This window comes from Cynara cardunculus, unplaced genomic scaffold, assembly GCF_001531365.2.
Source record: "Cynara cardunculus var. scolymus isolate 2C unplaced genomic scaffold, CcrdV1 Un_Scaffold_2128, whole genome shotgun sequence".
NCBI lineage: Eukaryota > Viridiplantae > Streptophyta > Magnoliopsida > Asterales > Asteraceae > Cynara > Cynara cardunculus.
In genome coordinates this window covers 57729-82914 of record NW_020200986.1, presented here as the reverse complement: position 1 = coordinate 82914, position 25186 = coordinate 57729, and the positions used below count along the sequence as shown (strand labels likewise).

The 25186-nt window shown below is 38.4% G+C and overlaps 1 protein-coding gene across 4 annotated transcripts in view; it reads left to right on the top strand.

Annotated features, from left to right (window-relative positions):
- LOC112502888 (ATP-dependent DNA helicase Q-like SIM) overlaps positions 1-25186 on the top strand; it is a 53661-nt gene that overhangs the window by 8552 nt on the left and 19923 nt on the right. For all 4 annotated transcript variants that reach the window (XM_025106906.1, XM_025106905.1, XM_025106907.1 and 1 more), the window contains 7 exons: positions 36-378; positions 897-1099; positions 1566-1622; positions 8410-8490; positions 8710-8773; positions 23479-23578; positions 23665-23748. In XM_025106906.1, coding sequence (XP_024962674.1) covers positions 36-378; positions 897-1099; positions 1566-1622; positions 8410-8490; positions 8710-8773; positions 23479-23578; positions 23665-23748 — 932 coding nt within the window. The remainder of the gene's footprint in view (positions 1-35; positions 379-896; positions 1100-1565; positions 1623-8409; positions 8491-8709; positions 8774-23478; positions 23579-23664; positions 23749-25186) is intronic.

Sequence of the window (25186 nt, the reverse complement as noted above, 5' to 3'; positions counted from 1 at the left end):
CAAATTCTTTCCTGATTTTGTCCCTGCTATTGTAGGTCAAGCACAGTAGCACATCGTCATCCTCATATGAGAGGGACTTCTGTGAGTTGGTTGAAGTATATACCAGAAACCAAAAGTACAGTAAAAAGAATAGCTTAATGTCAACTGCTCTAGTTGATTCTTGTGATAATGCAAGCCACACTTCAGTTGGCACATCCAGCCAAGATGAAATTTACAAGAGCTGGTTGGACTGTACAGAGGAAAGGACTTCTTTTGGAAGTGATGATGATTTAACTTCGCCAAGTGAAAGCTGTGACCTTTCTTTAAAGAGAAAAGAACTATCGGTTGAATATCTCGAAGATGAATGCGACATATTTCTGGATGTTAATGACTTTGATGGTAATTTTCTTTCTTGCCCTCTGGAAGATACTTGTTATGACTCATGGTAGGACAGGAATCACAAATTTATTTTTATCCTCCGGTTATCTGCTACATTGTTTAATTGTTATTTAAGTAGAGATGCAAAATGGGTCATAGGATTGAAGGATTTAGGGGATTCTATCCATATAACTCAAGGATGGGAGGGAGAAATGAGGTATGCAAATATAGGTTCGATACATACATGAACTGAAGCAGATAATTGATCTCAAATTCTAGTAACTCTATTCCTGTTCTTTAGGCCTCCAACCATAAAGTATAAGTTTCATCTATCTTTGTATGAGAGATATTTTGATGGAAAAGGGAAGATAAAAGCTTAAATATCATTTTTGCTCAACATGATTATTCAATGCGATTGAACACCCTTTGATAGTTTCCTGTCATCTCTCTTGTTTAAAAATGATGGTGTTTTAATTTGACGTCAAACATATTTTTCCTTGTTATTTCATACATTCGTTTCATAACCAGCATTACTGCAGTTACCTATGGAGAATTTGATGGACTATCATCCACGAAGGATTGGGATGTTTGTGCCTCCTCTTGTATAGCTAGTGGTGCAGAAGGGAAGATAGAACTTGAGCAAGGGTCAACAATCGTATATGTCCCAACCAGGAAAGAAACATTAAGCATAGCAAAATATCTCTGTAGATGCGGCGTAAAAGCTGCTGCTTATCATGCAAAGGTATATTTCTGCTTTTCTTTCTCTTATTAACTTTCGAAGCATATTTACTCAAGCTGTTCTATGCCTGTTATTTGGAAGACATCCTTTTATTGGTTCAATCACATTCTTGGTTGCGTGCATAATGGAAGTGGCATCATTTTTGGCAATCTACCATTAAGCAGCCATTTGTTGTGTGGAAACATCAGAAATTTACCAAAGGGACTTTGGCGTAGTGGTATCTGAACCATTGTCTTTCCAGGAGGTCGGGGTTTCAAACCTCACCAAAAGTGAGGGTGTGTGAGTTTATTTGTTGCATTTGTCGTATATAAATACTATATACTTCAAAAACATTTAAATGTTGACTAGGACATGCAATTCTTATGTGCCCATTTTTTCAGCATCCATGTCCATCTGATGAATGCTCATAATTGTTTTTATGTTCTTTTCTACTTATTGTGACATAGTTTCTTTTTTCTTCACTTATCAGCTGCCAAAATCACAACTGAGGCAGGTGCACAGGGAATTTCATGAAAATGCTGTACAGGTATGGGTCATATAACTTAATGAACTAAAGTGAAATGGTTTTCTCTGTTGGGGTTATTCCTTGAAAATCTCTGTACCTCTTTATATTATATCCTACATGTGCAAGTACAAGATATTTGTCTTGTACCCAAGCTCAGCAAGATGAGAGAAATGAAATAGCAGGGTATTGTGATCTGGTCAGTCTACCGTGGAGTGAATTCGGTTAGTGGTCGTCAACTACTACAATATTTCCATGTCTCAGTAGCAAATCACTGGATAATCAAATTGCCGTTTGAAACCTGCTATGTTTTGGGAGACTTCTGCTCATGTTTGTCTTGCAAATATGTTTAGCTTTTGGTGGCTGGTGTTCTATAAAAGTGAAATTAGCGCAGCACTGGTGAAATTGATATACCATATGTCGTCGTCTTCTTCCTTCTCGTCTTCTTTGTTATCGTCTTCTTACTTCTTCGTGGTTGCGACTCTTAATTTTTCTTCTTTCTCTAAATAGCAGAAGAGCAAAATTCTCGTTCTTCTCTCTTGATGTGTGTGAATTTTCTTCTTTTCTCTCTCTTGATACGGGTGACCATCTTCTTTCAATATGTGTAACTTCACTTTGTGGATCTTCACAATTAATACCCTAAATTGCAGTGATACTAAAAAAAATCTTCATATATTAAATATATGAAGTATATATATGAAAATATTTTGAGATTTCATTAACAGCATTGTAATTTTAAATATTACTATTAGATATGTAGACGAAGAATCGGGTGAGAATAGGAGTTAAGTGAGAAGCGTAAGAAGGGATCTGGACCCTTGATCATGATGGAAACCAGAAATAGGATTAAGCAATTTAAGAAAGAAGAATGGAAGGAATCGAATCTAAGCACTATGCTAAGAGTCTATCACAATCTTTAGAAATCTCACAATGCCCCATATGTAATGCCTCTCCTTCTCTTTAGAGGCAAAAACACTAACTAACTTTAGCCACTTTTCTTTTATGTCCTTTTGGGCCTTCTAGAATACACCTTTAAAGTACTTGGAATAATCTTGCTTTGGTCCATCACAATAGGATCCGTATCATTACTCCTACCTTCGAATAAATTCTTGTCCTCAAGAATTGCTTCTTGAAACTGGCTTTTAATGGTTAGAGCATCTTCCCACATAGCTTCTTCCAAGGAACGATCCTTCCACTGAATTAGCCTTTGCAATATCAGTTAATTGTGGACACTAATGCTACGTACTGCTCTAATAGCCTCAGGAAGCAGCATATCAGTGGAGTTCAATTCCAATTCAGGAGGAAGACTTTGCTCCACTGCATCCGATATCACTACCTTTTTCAGCAAAGATACATGAAAAACGAGATGCACTCTAGATGATGAAGGTAAGTCTAATTTGTAAGAAACAAGTTCGGTTCTATCCACAATCTTAAAGGGACCAAAACATCTCGCTGCTAATTTCTGATGTATACGATGAGCCACTGTCATCTGTTGGTACGGTTTCAATTTCACATATGCCAATTCACCTATCTGAAAGCTCAGCTTACGCCGCTTCTTATTCGCCTGTTCTTTCATTATCGCTAGGGCGTGCAATAAATGTACTTTGAGTTGCTTTAGTGCTTCATCCGATCCGTAACTCTTGGCCCCCGGCTTCAACCCGGATTTCACCCGGAATAAACTGAATCACGGTGGACAAGGTTTTAAAAAGCGGAGTCTGGACTCGAGGCGTTTTCCTTCCACGCCCTGAGGCGTAAGCCTCAAGGCTGTCGGAGGCACAAGCCTCGAGGCGTAAAAACAAATAAAATTCATAAATATTAATAGTAAGCAGAACATAATTGCATACCAAACTTTAAACGTCATAGATTCATAAGATACTCATACTAGTTATATGTCTAAAAACATATCAATCTACAACTTGTAGTTCCCCATAGCATGATCAAGTTGTCTAGCTCCACAATCGGCATCACTTTCATCTTCCAAATCCACAGAAAACAGAAAAATTTACAGAAAACTGAAAATAGTGTAGAAAACAGAACAGAAAATAAAAATAATACAGAAAACAGAAAAACAGAAAATATACAAAAAAACATACATAACACATTATACATGATATAGAACATATATACTTGACTGAAATATATATAATATAATATAATATAGTACATTATACATAAACTAAAAATATGGACACAAACTCAAAAGAACTTACTTTTTAGGTTGGCTTTGAGATGAATATCTTATTGAGAGAGGAAAAAGTAAGAAATGGAGAAGAAAAAAAATGGGGTTTGGAGAGGCGTGCGCCTCAGAAACGCCTCATGCCTCATTACCTCAAGGCACCGCCTCACTAATTGAGGCTTAAGCCTCGTCCAGGGACCATGAGGCGCTGCCTCATGAGCGGTTTTGGACCGCCTCGCCTCGAGAAGTACGCCTCAAACGATTTTGAAAACCATGACGGTGGGAGGTTTTCGACCTTAAACCGTCTCAAAAGGTGTTGCCTGTAGACCCATGAAAGGTAGAGCTGTACTAAAATTCTGCCCACGACACCCAATAGACCATGAACATGGTTAGTCAATAGCAAAACATCTCAAGTATGTTTCTAGACAATAGTTAATGACCTCGGTTTGACCATCCGATTCTGGATGATATGCGGAACTCATATGCAGCTGGTACCTTGTAAACGAAAGATTTCTTGCCAAAAAATGACTAAGAAGTAATGGATCACGGTCGCTGACTATAGACTTAGGAATTCATGACGTCGAACAACTTCACGAACAAAAATATCTGCTATCCGTTTTGCGGTATACAGATGCTTAAAGATAATGAAGTGATTGTATTTTGAGAGTCGATCCACCAGCACTAAGATTGCATCGTATCCCTTAGACTTGGGTAATCCAAGAATAAGGTCCATTGAGAGATGTTCCCAAACTGCATTAGGAACATCCAATGGTTGTAAAAGACCTTCCGGAGTGGTAGAACTTGCTTAACAACATTGGCATACATCACAAGCCTTCACGAATTGTTGGACAACGACAATCATCCCCGGCCAATAAAAATTAATTGCTAATCGATGGTAAGTTCAATTGTAACCGGAGTGACCATCGGAGGCTGACTTATGGAATTCTTCGATTAATGTGGGAATGAGTTTTGAGGTACGAGGAATAACCAACCGATCCTTGTAATACAATATGCCTTGGCGAACCGTATATCCGGGATGACTAGCGTGATTAAGCTGCCACTCTTGAATAAGTTTTTGAATATCCGCTTCCATTCTGGCTTCTTCAATAAGTTGGGCCCTTGAAGCCAAACTGGACATGATAACATCGAATTCAGCTCACCATCATCAATCCGTTGCCATAACGCATCTGCCGTGTGGTTCTCACGACCTGATTCATAAAACATATCTCAAACTGATATCCGAGTAATTTAGCCACTCATTTTGTTGACCTGGATTGGTTATTCGTTGTTGTAACAATAACTTCAAACTTTTTTGGTCTGTATACACAATGAAACTAGTTCCCAATAGATAAGAACGCCAATGTGCCGGGGCCAGGGCCAGGGCCAAGCGCCAAGGGTCAGGGCCAGGCCGGGCCTGGCCCAGGCCATGATCTCTTTTCATAAGCAGATTTGTCCAAGTTATGTTCACTCAACGCCTTACTAAAATAAGCAATAGGGATCAACCACGTGGGTTTGTTGCTCAGGGGGAGTTTGGTAGAGTCTGTAAATTGCGTAAATCATTGTATGGTTTAAAGCAATCCCCTTGTGCTTGGTTTGGATGGTTTAATGTCGTAGTGACTGAGTTCGCCTTATGGAGTAGCTCTTATGATCATTATGTATTATTTATTTCATCATCTTCCGATGTATTCTACTAGTGGTATACGTTGATGACATTGTGAATGCTGGGAGTGATGAGACTAGGATCAAGAAGCTAAACATTTCCTTGCGTCTCGGTTTCAAACAAAGGACCTAGGTCCTTTAAAATACTTCTTGGGAATTGAAGTATCTCGTACTCGGAAAGGGATATGTTTATCTCAACAGAAATATTGTTTGGATATATTGAATGACTCTGGTATGATTGAAACAAAACCTTGTGAGGCCTCTATGATTCCAAATATGAAATTGAAAGCGGACGATGGAGATCTACTTGAGGATCCAGAAAAGTACAGAAGAATCGTGGGAAAGCTAAACTACTTGACGATTACACGTTCTAATATCGCTTTTCCAGTGAATGTAGTAAGTCAGTTTATGTCATCTCCGAGAACTCCACGTTGGGACGCTGTTACGCATATATTGAAGTACCTAAAGGGTGCTCGTGGTCTTGGGTCCTTTATCAAAATCACGGGCATCATGTCATAGAAGGGTTCACAGATGCGGACTATAATGGGGATCCTACTACTAAGGCGGTCTACGACAGGCTATTTTGTGTTGGTTGGAGGGAATGTAGTTTCGTGGAAAAGCAAGAAACAAAATGTCGTTTCCCGGTCAAGTGTTGGATCTGAATATAGGGCTATGGCCCAAACCACTTGTGAGTTGATATGGTTGCGTAATCTACTAGGTGAAATTGGGTTTGCTCAATCTAAACCAATAGACCTATATTGTGATAATGAGGCGGCTATCCACACTGCAAACAATCCCGGGTTTCATGAAAGAACAAAACACATCGAGGTTGACTGCTATTTCACTCGTGAAAAGCTAGAAGATGGAATCATCTCAACTCCCTTTGTTCGAACAGGAAGACAACTTGCTGATGTCCTTACCAAAGCATTACCTGGTTCGCGAGTCTCTTTTATTTGTAACAAGCTGGGCATGATTAACATCTATGCTCCAGCTTGAGGGGAAGTGTTAGAATGTAAATACGGTATATATTTACTTAGGCCGATTAAGCCCATGGGCCCTTAGGGTTTCTCTTTTGTCTAGGTTTTCTGTCTATGTATATATCCTTGTATCCTTTCTTTGTAAGACACAAGTTAAAAGCAATAATATAATCCCTGATTACAATAAGAAGTATGATGATGGAATCATTAAAAAACAATTTTCTAAGGATAAAGCGATGAGTTGCTTAGAGTTGGAGAGTCTCGATACATTGAGAATTGGAGAGGGTGAACAACCATGGGGCCAGTTGGAAGAGAAAAAGATTTCTATTGAAGAGGGTGAATAATCACAGGGCCACCGAAAGAAAAAGAAAGATTATTGTTACTTAAAAATAGTTTTTAAAGTGAAGTTATTATTTGTTTTTAAATTTTAAAAAGTATATATGTAGTATCAATATACTATAGACAAAAGGATATAATAGTCTCTTTTACTTAATCGATGCTTAAATACAAAATATCTATTGAACAACAAATTTCACTCACCATTTACCTCGGTTAGAGCACTTATCTCAACCAGACCTTACATAGGACTCACGGATACTAAAATATTCTTGGGTGTTGAAGTTACTAGAAGTAAAGTAGGTATATTCACATCTTAGAGAGAATATCCTTGACCTAAAAACCCATACATGACAATAGAGAGCAAAACCCGATAGTGCTCCAATAGCTCCTAACATGCACCTTGCAAGAGATGGGGAACCTTTTGAGATCTTGAGAGATATCGAAGGTTGGCAGGGAAGTTGCATTATCTTACAGCATGCCGCATCCGATATTGCATACTCCGTCAATGTTGCAAGTCAGTTTATGTCATCTCAGATTATTCATCATTGGGCAGTGATAAAACAATTTTTGTGTTAATTAAAAGGAACACCCAGACGTGGCATTGTGTTTGAAACTCATGGACATAGCCATATTGAATATTTTTTAGATCCAGATTGGGCAGGTTCCAAGATAGATAGGATCTACTTCGGGATATAATATATTTGTTGGAGGGAATTTGGTCTCATGAAAGAGTAAGAAGCAACATGTCATCTCATGGTCCAACAGAGTCAGATTACAGGGATATAGCACAACCTGTGTGCAAGATGATGTTGGATATATAAGCTTTCAGCTCAGATAGGATTAAGACTTTAGTACCAGCAAACTTGTGGTGTGACAATCAAACTGCACGTCATATTACATCTAATCATGTATTTTATAGTGAATTACGCAATGAAATTGATGGTCATTTTTGTTCATGAGAAAATTCAGCAAGGTTTAATTTCTATAGAATATTTGAAGACTGAAGAATAGTTAGGGGATATGGACATCTTCATGAAAGCTTTGAATGGGGTTCGGGTTGGTTGTCTTTGTAATAAGTTGAGCATGATTAATATCTTATGCTCAACTTGAGAGCGAGTGTAAGACATAAGTAGATAATTAGGGTTTTCAGTAATCTTTTACATAGCTTCATAAGTTAGTTATGTAGTAGCAGTATTCATGTACATTTCTTCTTGATGAATCACACAAAATCAGATTACTTGTTTGTACAGGGACAAATAGTGTAAAGTTCATTGTGTACTTGTAATTATTATTTTTTGGATAAAGACTTTTAATTATTTTTATGTGACTATCTTCAGCGTCCATATTGTGAATCTGATCATTACCAAAAGACTAGTCAAACACGAAAGATTACCTCATGTCGGAGAGGGTGTTTGAACAAAAACTGTTTTGTTGGCTAGAAGCTTTCAATCATGTACAAAATTAGTAACAGTTGCCCAAGTTATGTGAGAAGGAATGTGTAACTTTCTTTCTACATGAACAGACAAATTGCAACAATATAGTGAATTAAGATTTTCAATTTAGTGGAAACACACTCTTAACTTTAATATCCATATGTATTGCCGAGCAAAAGGCAAATGTTTACTATTAGTCTACTAATTATTTTTTATGTGTCCTCCAGGTCGTCGTTGCAACGATTGCTTTTGGTATGGGTATCGACAAATTAAATGTACGGAGGATCATTCACTATGGTTGGCCGCAGGTATGTTACTGAAGCTGGTTCCTGAGAGCAATGTTTCCATTTTAGTTATTTATCTTAAGCTACATATCTTTAAATTCCCTTGTGCTATTTGTGCATTCCTGTTGTGACTGTTCCAACTTTTTGCAATATGCATATCCACTTTTCTAGCTCTTAATTCTCACACAAAAGACGTAGTTGCTAGCATGCATGAACTTTTTACGGCTACTTCCCCCTGTACAGAGTTTGGAAGCATATTACCAAGAAGCAGGTAGAGCTGGAAGGGATGGAAAATTGGCCGATTGCGGTGAGCAACTTTACTTTTTTGTCACTTACATCATATGGTTGACCTCGATAAGCACTAAACCTGATGAATCTGATTTACTTTTCATATCCTCAAAGTTAGAATGTCAACAGTGTGAAAAGACCTGCTTCAAACTTTAGTCAAAATTAACTATAATCATACATGAGTCCTTGCACTTCAATGAAACTAAACATTCAAAACTAACTTTCGAGTCACTTAATTATATAGTCACTACATATGCAACTTCTACAAACAAGCGAAAATAATGCTCCGATAACCAAACAGATTGATGCATGACTCGATCCATATCTGCTAGCCTCACACTATAATCAATTTTCTAAAGCTAAGATCTGCTGTCATCAGTTTGTTCATGTGATCTCTCATCATTTATGTAACACCTACATTTTTTTTCAATACCAATCATACAAGGTATGGTACCTGCTTTATTCAGCCATTAAAAACAGAAAACTTCAAAACACAGCAGAAAGCTTTATATATAAAAATTATTGTTATTAAACAAAGATGTCTTGATAGATCACATTTACAAGGCAGAATACTTGATACACTAAAATACATGTTATTACCCAAAAAACTACATAAATGAACCACTCGTTTATGAACCCAAAACGACTGTGCCAATTTCCTTGATGATCTTGACCAAGATCAACGTACCACCACTTCTTGAACGAAGTTAAATATCTGCGATACATACTAGGTTTTTTAAGCAATGGAATTGCTTAGTGATCACAAGTTTATACATCAAATATCATCTAAACAAATTTTATAGCCTCATAACAGAAAGTAAACATGCTAATTGTTCATGAAGTTCACCATTTTTAAATCCGATTTCCAATGGTATGTGTCACACCTTTCTGGTATTATTTTGGTACCCCTCGGCAAGGGACTGAAACCACTTCTACAGCCCCTAGCAAGAGCTATACCGCCTTGATGATACACAATTCTTAAACCTCATTCCAACCATCCTTTCATGATTAAAACTCATCGGTTCATATCTTGGTAGTATATTCATCGGTGATCTTTATTCTTATGAATATGCACATTGAAAATAAAAATCATGAACATAGTTATCATAATAGCATGTATGAGACAGAAAACTAGAGAATCTATGAAATTTAGTAATTGAAGTATGCATTATAGGTTCGTAAACAAAACAATACAGAAAATCAAGTAATCAGATTTTGATTAGGCTACTAAAGACTTAATTTCTGCTGTCCTTTTTCTCACTTTCTCTCCTCTTCTTGGCTCTTACTCTCTTCGTCTTCCTCACAAAATAGGTGTGTTTGTGTTATAAGAATTCTCTGCTGGAGTTTGCAGGTAAGGAAAAAAGAAAAGGAGGATGCCTATTTATACAAGAGTTGAGGAGCTGAAACTAAGTGGCCCATCACTTGATGTGGCCTTCTCCTGAACACCCCATAAAACACCTCATCACCTCCCACTAAGAGCCCTTCTTTTCATCCCCCTTTTTTGTTTTTAGCTCTTTTATTAATATTTAACAACCCTTTTTTTCATTTTATTTGGTTTTAAAACAGGCCGATATAGTTTACCACCAAGTGAAGCTAATTTCGGTCATTCCGGTGATATTGGTGTTTTGATAACTGCTTGGCTCATATATTGGTCCTTGGACTTTTGTGAAGCTAACAATTAGGTCACCAAGCTTTCAAAACCAAATGTTGAATCGCTTAACTATATAATCCCTTGCAGAGATATTTGAAGTCCTTGTTACAAAAGGATTTAGTTGTGATTTATTATTTAGAAGATTAGGATAATTTCTGCCAACTCTAACATGTTTCCTAGTAGGATTCCTTTCCTGATCTGTATAAATAGCCTTGTAGCTCTCTCTTTATGGAATAAGAAAGTAAGGAATTCCACTTGGTACCAGAGCTACTCTGATCCCAGCCTCGTACTACTCTCTTCTTGCCAGAGGCCGGGTCATTTGACGGAAATGGATGGCTTTGGGCTATGAATCTATTAAAGAAGGCCCTATGGAGTAAAGGGAAGTGCATGGATTCTTGGAAAAAGGGGGAGCGAGCTATATAAAAAATGGAATCAAGCAAATTCAATGAATAGATAGCAGCCATGTTCCAATCGCAACATCAACCAAGCAACAATGGTAAGCTTCAAAGTCCTCTTGTTGTCGTCGTCATTCCCTCACCAACATCACCCTTAAAACCATTGCTAAAACCTAATCTTGCTCTCCTTAAACTGCTGAAACTCTAAAATTCTCCATGGTTGGCGGAGAACCCATTTCCAATTTAATTAGAAGTCATATCCAATCCAAAGGCATCTTACTTGAATCATCTAGGATACTTCGAGAATTTTCTTCCTATTACAAGCGATAAATTAGATGGCCACAATTTTTCTTCCTATTATCGAGAATTTTATTCCTATTACCCAATTTTTCTAACCTTTTGATCCTATAACATGCCACGACTATTAAACACATCCAAGCACCATAATGTTAACAATTACCTCCAAATAGCTCGCTTAAACCGTAATTGAAATTCCTTTGGTACCACGAGTGTTATAGTTGGTGGCTAAAAGGAATTAGTCAATCAAACCAGATGGACTAATAAGGAACATTTCCATTACTTTTCAAGTTGAACACCATCAAAATCTTGCTATCTACTGCTGCAAACCTAAATTGGCCACTGCACCATTTGATGTAAAAGTCGTCTTCCTCAATGGCGAACTTTAAGAAGTTGTTTTCATAGACTTGCCACCAGGTTTTAACTCGGGCAACTCAAGGAAAAATATGCAAACTCAGGAAGTCTTTCTACAACCTTAAAATAGTCCCATGGGCATGGTTTGAATTGTTTCCTACGGTTCTCAAAAAGGAATACCTTCAATGTGAAGCGGATTACACTCATTTTGTCAAGCACACCTCAGATCGAACGTTAGCTATTCTTATTGTCTGTGTTGATGATATAGTCATGACCAGCAACGATCACATAAAAGATCGTCTCAAAAACCTATTGTCAAGAGAGCATGAGATTAAAGATCTTGAAAATTTGAAGTATTTCCTTGGAATGCAAGTTGTTAGACCAAGACTAGAAATCTTCATCTCTTAAAGGAAGTATGTCCTAGATATTCTAAAGAAACAAGAATGCTTGGGTGTGAACTTGCTCACACACCAATGGATCTATACAACAAAGTAGGATCTATACAACACTCGGTAAAAAGAGGAAGGTACCAAGGCTTAGTGGGAAATATGTAAAGCCTGACATAGGGTTTTCGATAAGGTTGTAAGCCGGTTTATAAACAATCCCACAGAGGAACCCATGGAGGCAACACATCAAAACCTGAGGTATCTCAAGGGGACACTGGGCAAGCGAATAGCATTTAGAAAAGGTTCAAATAAAGGAACAAAAGTGTTCACTGATGCAGAGACTGGATTGGATCTCTTTCTGACCAGAGGGTTATTATACTTCTATATGGGCAAGTAGGCATGAAGTAGTATAAAGCCGAATATCGAGCAATGACACATGGAATATGTGAAGGGATGTGGCTTAAGAGACCACTTTTAGTGAATGCAAAGTTGAGACTTCAAAGTCAACCACACTTGCGTGCAACAATGAAGCAACGATATGTATCGCAAAGATTCCCAACCACCATGATTGAACAAATGAGATTGATCACGTTTCATAAGTGGAAAGATTGAAGCTAAACTTATCAATCTTGGATACATGCCATCACAACAACAAATTGCAGATCTCCTAACTAAAGCTCTTTAAGGACCTATGTTTCAAAATCTATGCTCGAGGCTGGAATGATCAGTATGTATTACGCACCGATTATCAAATGCTAAAACCTTCAATTAAAATGGAATGTATACAAAGGGTTTCTCAGTTTTCGAGAGACTGAGCGCTCTCCCATGACTGTTGCCAATCTCAATTTCACACAATACTAATCGGTACTCCCTTAAACCACAAGCCCTTTATTTATACCTGGATGGATGGCTGGATTAACAACTTGTACTATTGGACTAACTACTTGTACCTTTCATTTAACATTGACCCTGCTTACTAGTATTGACTATTTGACCCAGTACAGAACAATACCCGCCCCCAAATTTCCACCTTGTTCTCAAGGTGGGTAGAAAAAATAAAGAAATTTATTTTGCCACATTATATGATCATCCCAATGCTCTTCTGGAGAACGTAATCCCTTCCACTTCAGCTTCATATTCAAAACCCAATAGGAATGATCAAGCCGTACAAAACTTTGATGTGGTTGGAGATATGGACTGGAATCTGGATTCAAATAGGGTTTAGATCCATTTTAAGATCAACATTTGGGTAAGGTTTTAGATCTGGATTCTGGTAAGGTTCCAGGTCCATTTTCGGGTAGGGTTTGGGAATAATTACCATCCAAAAATATCTTTTAATGCCCAAAATTGCCATCACTTTTGTAATGGCAATTGGAATTATATTAATTCCTATTTGGATCCGTTTTCAGATTTGGATTCGGGATTGAATCTAATTTTGGTTTCAGATTTGGATCTGGTTAGGGATTTTGTTTTGGATTCAAAATTAACTCTGGATTCGGGATTGAATTTGATTTTGTTTTCAGATTTGTATCTGTATAGGGATTCGGTTTTGGATTCAGAATCAGATATGGATCTGGATTCGGATAGGGTTTCAGATCGACATTCAAATCTGGATTTGGATTCGTTTTTGGTTCTCAATTTGATTTTGGCTTCAGATTCACCCTTTCTCCTTCCCCCCCTCTCTCATCTTGTTTTTCTCTCGTTTCTGAAAAAGGGTCCGGATCTCCTGCGGGAATGATCTGGAAGAGCCAAAACCAAAAATAGTGGTATTTGAACTGGTGACACGAGGATTTTCAGTCCTCTGCTCTACCAATTGAGCTATCCCGACATCCTCATTTTCATTTTACTAGATAACTCAAGATTGTAAGTTTGCGATTTTCATGAACAATTGATTGTTCTTGGACATAATTCAAGTCTTCTTGAATCTATTCCTTTATGATTTTCCAATCTTCTTGAATCGCATCCATTGTCGACTTCATCGAAGAAATACTCCATTATCTTTTGTGCGGTAAGAAGGCAGCTCCTGGTCAATTTCAAAATTGACTACTTCAGTACCATTTGTTACACACCGATGATCTAATGCTAAAACCTTCATTAAAATGGAATATATACAAAGGGTTTCTCAGTTCTCAAGAGACTATATGCTTTCTCAAGACTGTTGCCCATATCCATTTCGTACAAAACTAACCGATACTCCCTTAAACCCCGACCCCTTCATTTATACCTAATAGCATGCATTAACAACTTGTACAATTGCACTAACTACTTGTACCTTTCATTTAACATTTACCATGCTTACTAGTATTGACTATTTGACCCAAGGTACAACAATATTTCCAAGCTTGAGGGAGGGGCTGTAGAGATATTGTTTTTTTATATAGAAGATTATGATAATTTCTGGCTCATGTACCTTGTATATAGCAGTTGTACATATATACTATATGTTCCCTACTAGGATTCCTTTTCTGACATGTACAAATAGCCATTGTACCTATCTCTTTTTCGAATAACAATCTCTTTTTCGAATAACAAAATACGGAGTTCTTCATCCGACATTTAGGACATTGCCATTAGTAGCCGGCACCTGACAAAACCAATGTTTTTGCATAGAAATAAACCACAAGTGTTTTGTGTATTGATTTTGATATGTAACCTAATTACAATCGGTCTTCATATATAGAGAGACTAATTACATAGGAGTGCCCTCTACATTATACTAATTGCACTTAAGTACATTCAGTCTAATACGCCCAACAAGTTAAGGATGGGTAACGACCAGTAGCTTGGATCGTAAGAATAGAAATCTAGGAGTCGTCAACGGCTTCGTGAAAATATCAACAATTTGCTCTTTTGTGGAAATGAGCTGTACACGAAGGTCTCCTTGAGCAACCTTTTCTTTGACAAAATGAAAATCAAGTTCCACATGCTTTGTTTGTGCATGACCGGGTTGGCTGATAGATAGGTTGCACCTAGATTATCACACCATAGGATAGGAGCTGATGGGGCACGAATGCCAAGTTCATGAAGTAGAGCTTGAAGCCAAGTAAGTTTAGCTACAATATCAGCCAGAGCTTTGTATTCCAACTCGGTAGAGGATCGAAAAACAATGTGTTTTTTGCGAGCGGTCCAAGATACAACGTTAGAACCCAAATAGATGGCAAATCCCCCCGTGGACCAGCGATCATCCAAACACCCACCCAATCAGCATCGGAGAAGGCTTGGAGAGATAAAGTAGATGCCTGACGAACGAGTAAGCCACAGTCAACAGTGCCCCGAAGATAACGTAGAATCCGTTTGACCGCAGACCAATGTGATTCGGTAGGGGCATGCATGAATTGACACATTTTATTAATTGCAAAAGCGATATCTGGCCGAGAAAGAGTAATGACATGAAAGATGAATTGAATAATGATATTTTCACTCTTTCCTTTGATAATACAAGGCCCTATATATATATAGGGTATTTGCAAGAGATAAAAGGGAAAATAAATCAAGGAAATCAAGGAAAAGATACAGAAAAGATAATATGTACATTTCGAAATGGCCCTAATAATTCACGTAATCCATGCGAAATCGCCCTGATAACTCACACAATCCATGCGAAATCGCCCTAAACTCTGATTCTGCAGAAGACCTTGCCACCCCATTTTGCTTTTCTGCTTCTCCATGTCACCTGATTACCTCCAAGGAAAATGCAATATCCTGAGGTCGATCTATAATCCAATTTAGAACTAGCGTAATCAACATCAGTGTAGGCTTCAAGAGTAAGAGTTTCATTCTTCTTAAATAGAGTGCCATTCCGTTGATTACCTTTCAAGTACTGCAATACCCGGTAGGCTGCTTGAAGATGAGGTTCTCTTGGATCGTGCATGAACTGACTAATTACACTCACCGAGTAAGCTATGCCTGGCCGAGTGTGAGCAAGATATATCAATCTGCCAACCAACCTCTGGTACATTCTCTTGTCAACCGTCGGTGCTTCTTTAACTTCACCCAACTTATGGTTCTGGTCAATTGGTGTAGATACCGGCTTACACCCACTCTTTCCTGTTTCTATCAATAAATCAGTCACATACTTCTGTTGAGATATGAAGATCCCTTGCTTGGAGTATGCCACCTCAATTCCTAGGAAGTATTTAAGTCTTCTTATTCTTTTATCTCGAATTCTTTCATCAACCATTCCTTTAATCCCATCTTTTCCCTCATCATTTCCTGTAACTATGATGTCATCCACATAGACAAGGAGAGCAGTTACTCCCCCTATGGACGAGTGCTTAATGAATAGAGTGTGATCCTCTTGACTTTGTTTATACCCAGACTCCTTCATGACTTTTGCAAATCTCCCAAACCATGCCCTAGGAGATTGTTTCAATATGTAGAGTGCTTTTCTTAGCTTGCACACCTTATTACTCGTGTCAACATTGAAACATGGGGGAATACTCATGCATATTTCTTCATTTAAATCTCCATGAAGAAAGGCATTCTTTACATGATACTGCAAAATTTTCCAGCCTAGGTTAACAACTAATGATGACACAATAGAATTCTTACGTGTGTTCATTTTTGCAACAGGAGCAAATGTCTCTAGGTAGTCAACCCCATAAGTTTGTGTGTATCCTATGGCCACTAACCTTGCCTTATATCTCTCAAGGGATCCATCAACATTGTATTTTGTTGTAAAGATCCATTTAAAATCAATAATGTTTTTTCCTTTCGGCTTATCAACAATCTCCCATGTATCATTCTTCTCTAATGCACTCATTTCCTTCTTCATAGCATCCCTCCATTCCCTTTTTGATATTGCCTCATAAACATTGGTAGGGATAGAAATGGTATTTAGACTCATAATGAACTTTTTGTAGGTTGGGGATAATCGTTCAAGAGAGACATAGTGAGATAATGGATATAATGGTCGTTTAGTGCATTCTCTAGCCCCTTTTCTCTTGGCAATGGGTAGATCATCTTCGGTATGGTGGAAGCATGTCGTGTGTGTAAAGGTGGGTCAACTCTTGTCATGTTCTCATTCCCAAGACTTGATTCGTATTTTTGGACTTGCGTTGGCGTAGGAACGGCCTTTCTTCTTGTATTCACTTGAGGAGGATTTGGAGAATTGTTGGAGACATCGACCATACTTGGGTTTGAATCAGGTTCATCTGGCTCATTGGATGGTTTAGGTTCATTTAGAGGGTGGATGACTCGGATGCAAATTGTTCCTCCTCTACGGACTCTGATGTGGAGTCAACACTACGAGTTGGGAGGTCAAATTTTTTGAATGGTTCAAAAGTTTCCCAAGGACTATATTCCATCATTGAATTCTCCCCCTGCGGAGAGGACTTGAAGAAAAAAGGTTTGTTATCTGTGAAAGTGACATCAACAGAGATGTAGAATCTGTGGGATGAGGGATCGTAGCATTTGTACCCTTTTTGAGTGGATGAGTAACCAAGGAAGACACATAGCTTGCTTCTATGTTGGTTGTGGATGTGAACAAAGGTAGTGCACACATCTTAGGTGTGAGACCATTGGATGTTTTGAAGTGAGGGTAGAAGTCCTTAAGAAGTTCCATGGGAGTTTTATTTCCCAATGTACGTGAAGGAAGCCTGTTTATCATGTGTGTGGAAGTAAGGACAACTTCCCCCCAATAGGATTTAGGAACATTTCCCAGGAAAAACAATGCTCGGGTAGTGTTAAGTAAATGACCATTTTTCCATTCAGCTACCCCATTTTGTTGGGCTGTGTTAACACATGAAGAATCATGGATAATGCCTTGTGATTGAAAGTAGGGTGATAAAATTTGGTTGAAATAGTCCTTGGCATTGTCGGTTCTAAAACTCTTTATTTTGACCCCAAACTGGTTTTGAATCATTAAGTGGAAGTTAGGTATAACAATTATAACTTCAGATTTATGTTTAAGGAGGAAGAGCCATGTGACCTGAGTGCAATCATCAATTAGGGATACAAACCAACAAGCCCCAGACACATTAGGTATGTTGGAAGGTCCCCATATGTCAATATGAATTAACTGGAATGGAAGGGAGCTCCTTTTATTACTCATAGGAAAGAAATACGAGTATGTTTGGCCAATTCACAAATATCACAATGAAACTTAGAAGTATCTAATCCTTGGAATAGATAAAGGCCATTCCTTTCCTTAGCAAGTCCAATCCTCTTCCTCGAGTCTTGTTCCTGAAAAACACAATATGAAGAGGAAAAAATAGCACAACATTTAAGATCATGAGTGAGTTTTTGGATTATAACAAGGTTGGCTGACAGTTTTGGTACATGTAAGACATTTTTTAAGACAAGGTTATGTGTGATATGTATATCTCCAAAGCCTGCAACAGTTGCTAATGAGCCATTGGCTACTGTAATCTTTCGGTTGCTAGGGCATGGAGTGTAATTATGAAAAAAACTGGAAGCTGTCATATGATCGGTGGCACACCAGAAATCTATTATCCATGAGTTGACAAGGTTATTACTCGAGGCATTCAGACAAAAAGGGAAAGGTAATTTACCTGAGAGAGTTAAAGAGCAAGTTCCTGATGACTATTCTAAAGAACCCAAAAAATCCATGAGTTGACAAAAAGGTCGTTCAATCAAAGGAAATACAACAATTAAGGCTGTTCGATCAGAAACACTTGCAACGATAAGGTTGCACATTGAGAAGTCAATTAAGGCTGAGATAAAATAGAACAAGGGTTTTAGATTTCTGAGAGAAACCTAAAGCTCTGATACCATGACATGAAAAATGAATTGAATAATGACATTTTCACTCTTTCCTTTGATTGTAGAAGGCCCTATATATAGGAAATTTACAAGAGATAAAGGAAAGCTAAATCAAGGAAATCAAGGAAAAGATATAGAAAAGATAATGATAAAGAAGGTAACAATATCCCATAATTATAGAAACTAAATTCCATGACATAGGGATTCATCCTGATCTATAATATGTACATTCCGACAAGTAACATATTGAAGAGCACCAAGGACCTGCCTGTATTTAACTCGGTCAGAAAAAGCACAACTGTCAGCTAAAGATAGCGAATAGGATGAGGTCATGGGGGAAGGCACGAGCTTAGAGTCTGAGAAGCCTGCTCATTGTAAGAGCTCCAATATGTACCTCTTTTGAGAAAGGATGATGTTTGGTCCTTGAGGGACGATCTCAATACCCAAGAAGTAGTTTTGAGGGCCTAGATCCTTTATCAAAAAAGCTGAGCTCAGTTGTTGAACGATGGCGTCGATAGCAACATTATTGTTTCCTGTGATGATGTCGCCCATATACACTAAGATGTATAAAAGAGTGCCATGATTGGAAATAAACAGTGAAGGATCAGTCTTGGAGCCTACAAAGCTAAGGGTATGAAGAGCCTTGGAAAGGCGGTGAAACAAGCCCGTGGGCCTGTTTGAGGCCGTAAATGGACTTGTGGAGTAACAAACATGATCTAATAGTCGTGGGAGAATAAAGACCGGAGGCTGCTTCATATAGACTGTTTCAGTAAGGTGGTCATGAAGAAAAGCATTTTGAACATCAGTTTGCATGAGCGACCAATTTTGAGAAACCGCAAGCGATAAAACAACCCTGATGGTAGTGGTCTTGACAACATGATTAAAGGTTTCTTGAAAATCAATGCCATGTTGCCGAAAACCATTTGCAACGCGTCTCGCTTTGTAACGAGTGATGGCACCTGTCTTGTCCCTTTTTATCCCGTAAACCCACTTACAATCAACAACATTAGTATCATGAGCACGAGGAACTGGAGACCACGTGCCGTTTTTAACTAGAGCGGAGTACTCCTCGGCCATTGCTCGATGCATTCAGGAGATTCGTTGGCAATGGTAAACGAGTTCAATAGGTGTAGTGGAGGTGGTGGTAAGATGAGCTGAGGGATGAAGGGAACCTGTTGTTTGAGGTTGAGCCGGAGGTTAGGAGGACGTTGTCTAGGAGGAGGAGGTGGAGGTGGTGGTGGTGATGGAGAGGAGGAAGTGGATGATAATGGAGATGAACCACTGGTATCTGGATCATGGTGTAAAGGGGAAGTGGGTTTAGGAGAACACTGAGAGATTGGCGAGAAAGTATGTGGTGAATTAGGCGGATCAGGTATTACAAGAGATGGAGCGACATGTGGAATGTTGTGGGTTACCACGTGAGGTGATATCGAGGAGGTCTAGGGACATGATGATGTAGGTGAGGAAGTGGGGACAATAGGAATGACAAAGGGGAAGTGGTCTTCATTGAAACGAACATGACGATCATTGTATAAACGCTCGGTCGATAGGTCTAGGCAATGATAGCCATGACAGAAAGGACTATAGCCAAGAAAGATGCAAGGGGTTGACCGAAAGTCAATTTTGTGATGGTTGTACGGTCGAAGGTGAGGAAAGCATTGACAACCGAAGACCCGAAGAAAGGAGTAACTGGGACATCGTTTGAATTTGTTGAGGTTTGCGAAGGCATGCGAATGTGGTATCGAAGACTTAATGCCAAAAACGGTGAGAAATGTTGAGGAACACTGGATTGAGCAAGCTGAGTGAGACCAGTTTCAATGACATGTTGATTGAGTCGTTTCACGAAGCCGTTTTGTTCACTGGTGTGAGGACATGAACGGCGATTATGAATGCAAGAGATGAGAAGAAGGGAGATAGATTTCGAAATTCACCACCCCAGTCAGTTTGAACGTTTTTGACTTGTAAATTGTCTTTCGACCATGGTAAGGAAACCTTTGAAGGTGTTGTAGACATCTGATTTTTGAGCCAATGGATAGATCCACATATAACGAGAATGATGATCAACACATATCATAAAGTAACGAAGACCTTCAAAAGATAGAATAGGTGCAGGACCCGACATCACAATAAACCAAATCTTAAATTTTATTACTTCGAAAGGAAGAAACAAGTAATGAATGTTTTGATGATTTGTCCATTTGACAGAATGTACAAAAAGGTAATGTCTTATTTGTAGCATGAACAGAAAATCTAGAAAGCATAACATGAAAGAGACGTTGATGTAGATGACCGAGCCGCCTATGCCAAAAGGTAGAGGATGCATGATCAGTACGCAAAAGCGATATTATTGATAGACCTGAGCTGAGGTTGACGAACAGAGTAAAGACCATTCTCACTGGGGCCCATAAGCAGGGTAGTGCGTGTAGACTTGTCCTTCATGACAAAAAAGTTGAGTGAAATTCAAAGAAAACATTGTTATCTAAACAAAAATTCTGGAGAGAAGATTTTTGGTGATTTCTGGAACGTGAAGAATATTAGATAGACAAAAGGGTTTGTGTGGTGAGTAAATGGTTGAGGAGCCAATATGAAGTATAGGGTCCCTTACCATTACCAACATGGAGAGCGTCACTACCATGATAAGCTTCAGAGTTATCCATGCTTGCTAAGTTAGGCGTAACATGACAGTTCGCTCTTGTGTCATGAAACCATGAAGTTGATTCAGGAGATGGGGAGGCACGGTTGTTGGCAAAGTTAGAAGTTTGCCTAGGACGAATGGTGGATGGATCACAATTAGGACACTGTGATGGGAGGTGCCCAATACCACAGCGGTTACAAGTTCCATATACTGTGTTTTGATTGGATGCCCAGCTAAATTGGTGACCATCGCCATGTCTATGGCTGCTGCCACGAGAAGTTCCAAGGCGAAGATTACCACGATTGTTGTTGTGGGGCTGACAAGAACCTTAGAAAGCTTGAGGGCCTGAAGTTGCAACAAGCATCAACTGATAACCAAGGGTAGATGCAATAGAACTGATTTGAGCAGCAAGTTGTTGATGATGATAGACAGAAGGCTGTGACATATTAGAAGGCTGTGACAAACCATAATTGTTGGTTGTAGTTGCAAAAACTTGAGAAACAGATGGAGTAGAGGTACGAGTTTTCCCAAGCATGTAATCATGGTCACTGAGAAGGGCTTGAAGTTCATCGAAGGCAGTCTGGAATTGACGTGCGGTGATGGTAGATTTAAGACCATTGTATTCTTCATGGAGAGTAGAAACTACAAGCATAACGAGATCTTTATCTTTGACAAGTTCGCCAATGGCAGCTAGAGCATCTGCATACTCGTGAAGTTTCATCACCTTTCATCTGAATCTTGAGAAGTTGAGTTTTTAGTGTATATTCTCCGGATGATGTGTGAGGGTCATAGGCTCGTTTTAGGGCAACCATAGATCACGGGAAGTTTCACCCTGGACATGTCGAAAAGAGGCTTCAGAGTTGGTGGAGATAATCAGCATGCGAACGTGAGCATTATTAGAAATCCAAATCGGGTAATTAGGGTTATCTTCTGGATTGGTGGTAGCCTTTGGATCGGAGGTGGTTGTGGTTGATGGTAGATGTTTGGATGGACACGGTATTGATCCATCTATATATCCGAACTGGTTATTTGTGACAAGAAAGGGTTGAGTCATTGTTTTCCAATAACCTTAGTTTCTAGGAGTAAGGGTAAAAGCAAACTTGTGTGAATTGTGAGATTGTTTCTCCGCTGTTGTGAAAGAGGCTATTAGAGCCATGATGTAGTAATGCACCGCAAAAGAATAGAAGACTGAAAATCATGGTTCCGGCGGCAGCAGACGGCAGATTAAAAAATTAGGGTTCCAGCGGCGGCAGCGGGCAGTGGACGATAAATTCAAAAATTAGGGTTCCAGCAGTGGCAGCGGAGGACTCCAGTGGCGACGGCGGCAGATTCCAGCGACGGCGGCAGCGGACGGTCAGATTAAAAGAGGCGGCGGCGGCAGCAGACGATCAGCCTTGTAGTGGTGTGACCAAGAGGGCAGGTAGGGTTTTGGTAACTTGGCTCTGATACCAAAATAAACCACAAGGGTTTTGTGTACTGATTTTGATATGTAACTTAATTACAATCGCTCTCTATATATAGAGATACTAATTACATAGGAGTGCTCTGTACATTATGCTAATTGCACTTACATTCAGGCTAATACATGGTCAAAATGCCATGCAACTTTCTAATATTAACATTTAGGTCACTATATTTTGAAGATTTTGATCATTGTAGTTTATTTATAGTTATTTTATAATTGTATTTACTTATCCTAACAATAATATGACTTCTTTAAACATACTTATTGTTAATGTCAACAATTATGTTTAAAGCATGACTAATATTTTCGGGAAACAAAATTTAACAAGTTTTGTGATGAGTGAATGATATGGTTCTTCGCGAACGTATTAGAGCAAGAATAGAAAGAAAGAAGTATAGATGAAAGAATATCCATTTGTGTTATTATAGGAATTGGTAACATCCTTGATATAGATGATAGCAGGCTTCCCTTATTTAGATGCATTATAATGTCATGTACATATGCACTTGAAATTTTGTCTTCATTGGTCATAAAAAGACTTTATTTTACTAATATTTAATTGTTCTTTTAAGGGATAATATATGTTATGCTATTCTTATTCGATATTTAAGTAATCAATACAACCTTTTATTCAATATTTGAGCATTCAATACAATATGTTACTCAATATTCCATTTGACATGAATTCATTAGCTGGGATACTCTGATCGTTTAAAGTTAACTAGTTAGATGCTCAATTGCTTGTTTCCTCAATCATTGTGGTTAATTTTTTATTCAAGGTTTATTGTTGCATTAACTTTCTATGCTCTGTTTAATAGTTCTTTATGCAAATTTATCAAGAATGCCGTCACTTCTTCCAAACAAAAGAAATGAAGAACAAACTCGACATGCATATAAGATGTTATCTGATTGCTTCAGGTTGACATATAATCACCTTTTTCAGTGTCTTCACTTTTGACATTCCTTAACATTGTACATTACAATACCATTTTTATGCTTTGCAGATACGCTATTCGTACTTCTAGATGTCGAGCCCAAATGCTAGTACAATATTTTGGGGAGGATTTTGGATACGACAGTTGTCATTCGTATGTCAAGTTCTTTCCTTCCAAGTTGTGCTAATCTTGTGTTGTAATATGCATATTTTTTTAATGATATTAATACAAATATGGTTATTGGGGTTTTGATTGCTTTTAATTTTAATCAATTCAAATGACTAGGCCTACCTCTTTTTCCCCCAATCTCTCACTTGCTCGTCCCTCTGTCATGAAAGATTGTCTCTCCTCTCCTGGTACTCGAATCCATTTACGATCACGACCTGGAACTGGAAGATCAATTCGAGATCTTCTAACATATTCGAGGGTTCCCCCTACCAGTACATGAATAGATTTGCATGAACTGAAATAGGGTATAGTCTCAATAGAATTAGTGAAATCAAGTGAATCCTATGTTGGTCCACCATGTCTAATAGAAGTAAAGCCACTTGAAAGAAATGAATTATTGAAGAGAAAACATCGAAACATATGCAGAGGGTGAATGTGCTGCTATCTAAATTAAGTTTTTACTCATCTACGCTTACATGTTTATGAATAATGTCTCAGTATGGTATATGATTCAAGCATAAGAGATGTAATACACAAACACACTACAAACCATATTTGGTGCGAACCTTTCTAGTGCCCTCACTAATATATATATTGGGAACTCAATATATCATATAATTGTGTCAAATGCGCCAAATATGGGGTACATTATTCATGATGTCAACTTTCTTGCATTTTTTTAAAGATGCTATTACCTCTTTAAACATGTGGAAAAGAGTGTGTTTTACTGCATCGAGCATAGGTATTAATTAAGTAAAAGATAAAGTAAGATTATTGTATATATATGGTGGGTCTTTTCCATGGTTAAATACAAGACAATATACATTCTCTCTCTCTCTCTCTCTCTCTCTCTCCCTCTCCCTCTCCCTCTTTCTTTTTTCCAATTCACGCCATGTTATCAAAAATCTAGACTCGTTTATATTTTGGCCTTAATTGCTTCATCTCTCTTCATCGTTGCGAGTCTTAATCATTATTGTCGCTGACAAGAACCCGGAAGATTTTCTTTGCTATCGTGATGGTATCTTCTTGGCTGGCTGCTACTGTTTTTTGTTTTGTCTACTTTGTCACCAACGGAAACTTCTGATTTGTGATGTGTGATCAGAGGGACAGAGAGAAGAAGTATTCTTATTTACTGAATGAATAATTACAAAGGAGAGGCGTGTATATATAGACACTAAAAAGAAACCCAAACCCAAATAAGCAAAGGCCTGTACGGCCCAATAGAAACCCTAAACAGACATAATATATTTACAATATATTCTAACACTCCCCCTCAAGCTGGAGCATAGATATTGATCATGCCCAGCTTGCTACAAATATAAGTGATTCGACTCCCGGGTAGTGCTTTTGTGAAGACATCGGCTAATTGATCCCTGGTTCGAATATGGGGAGTTGAGATAGAACCATCCTCTAGCTTTTCCCG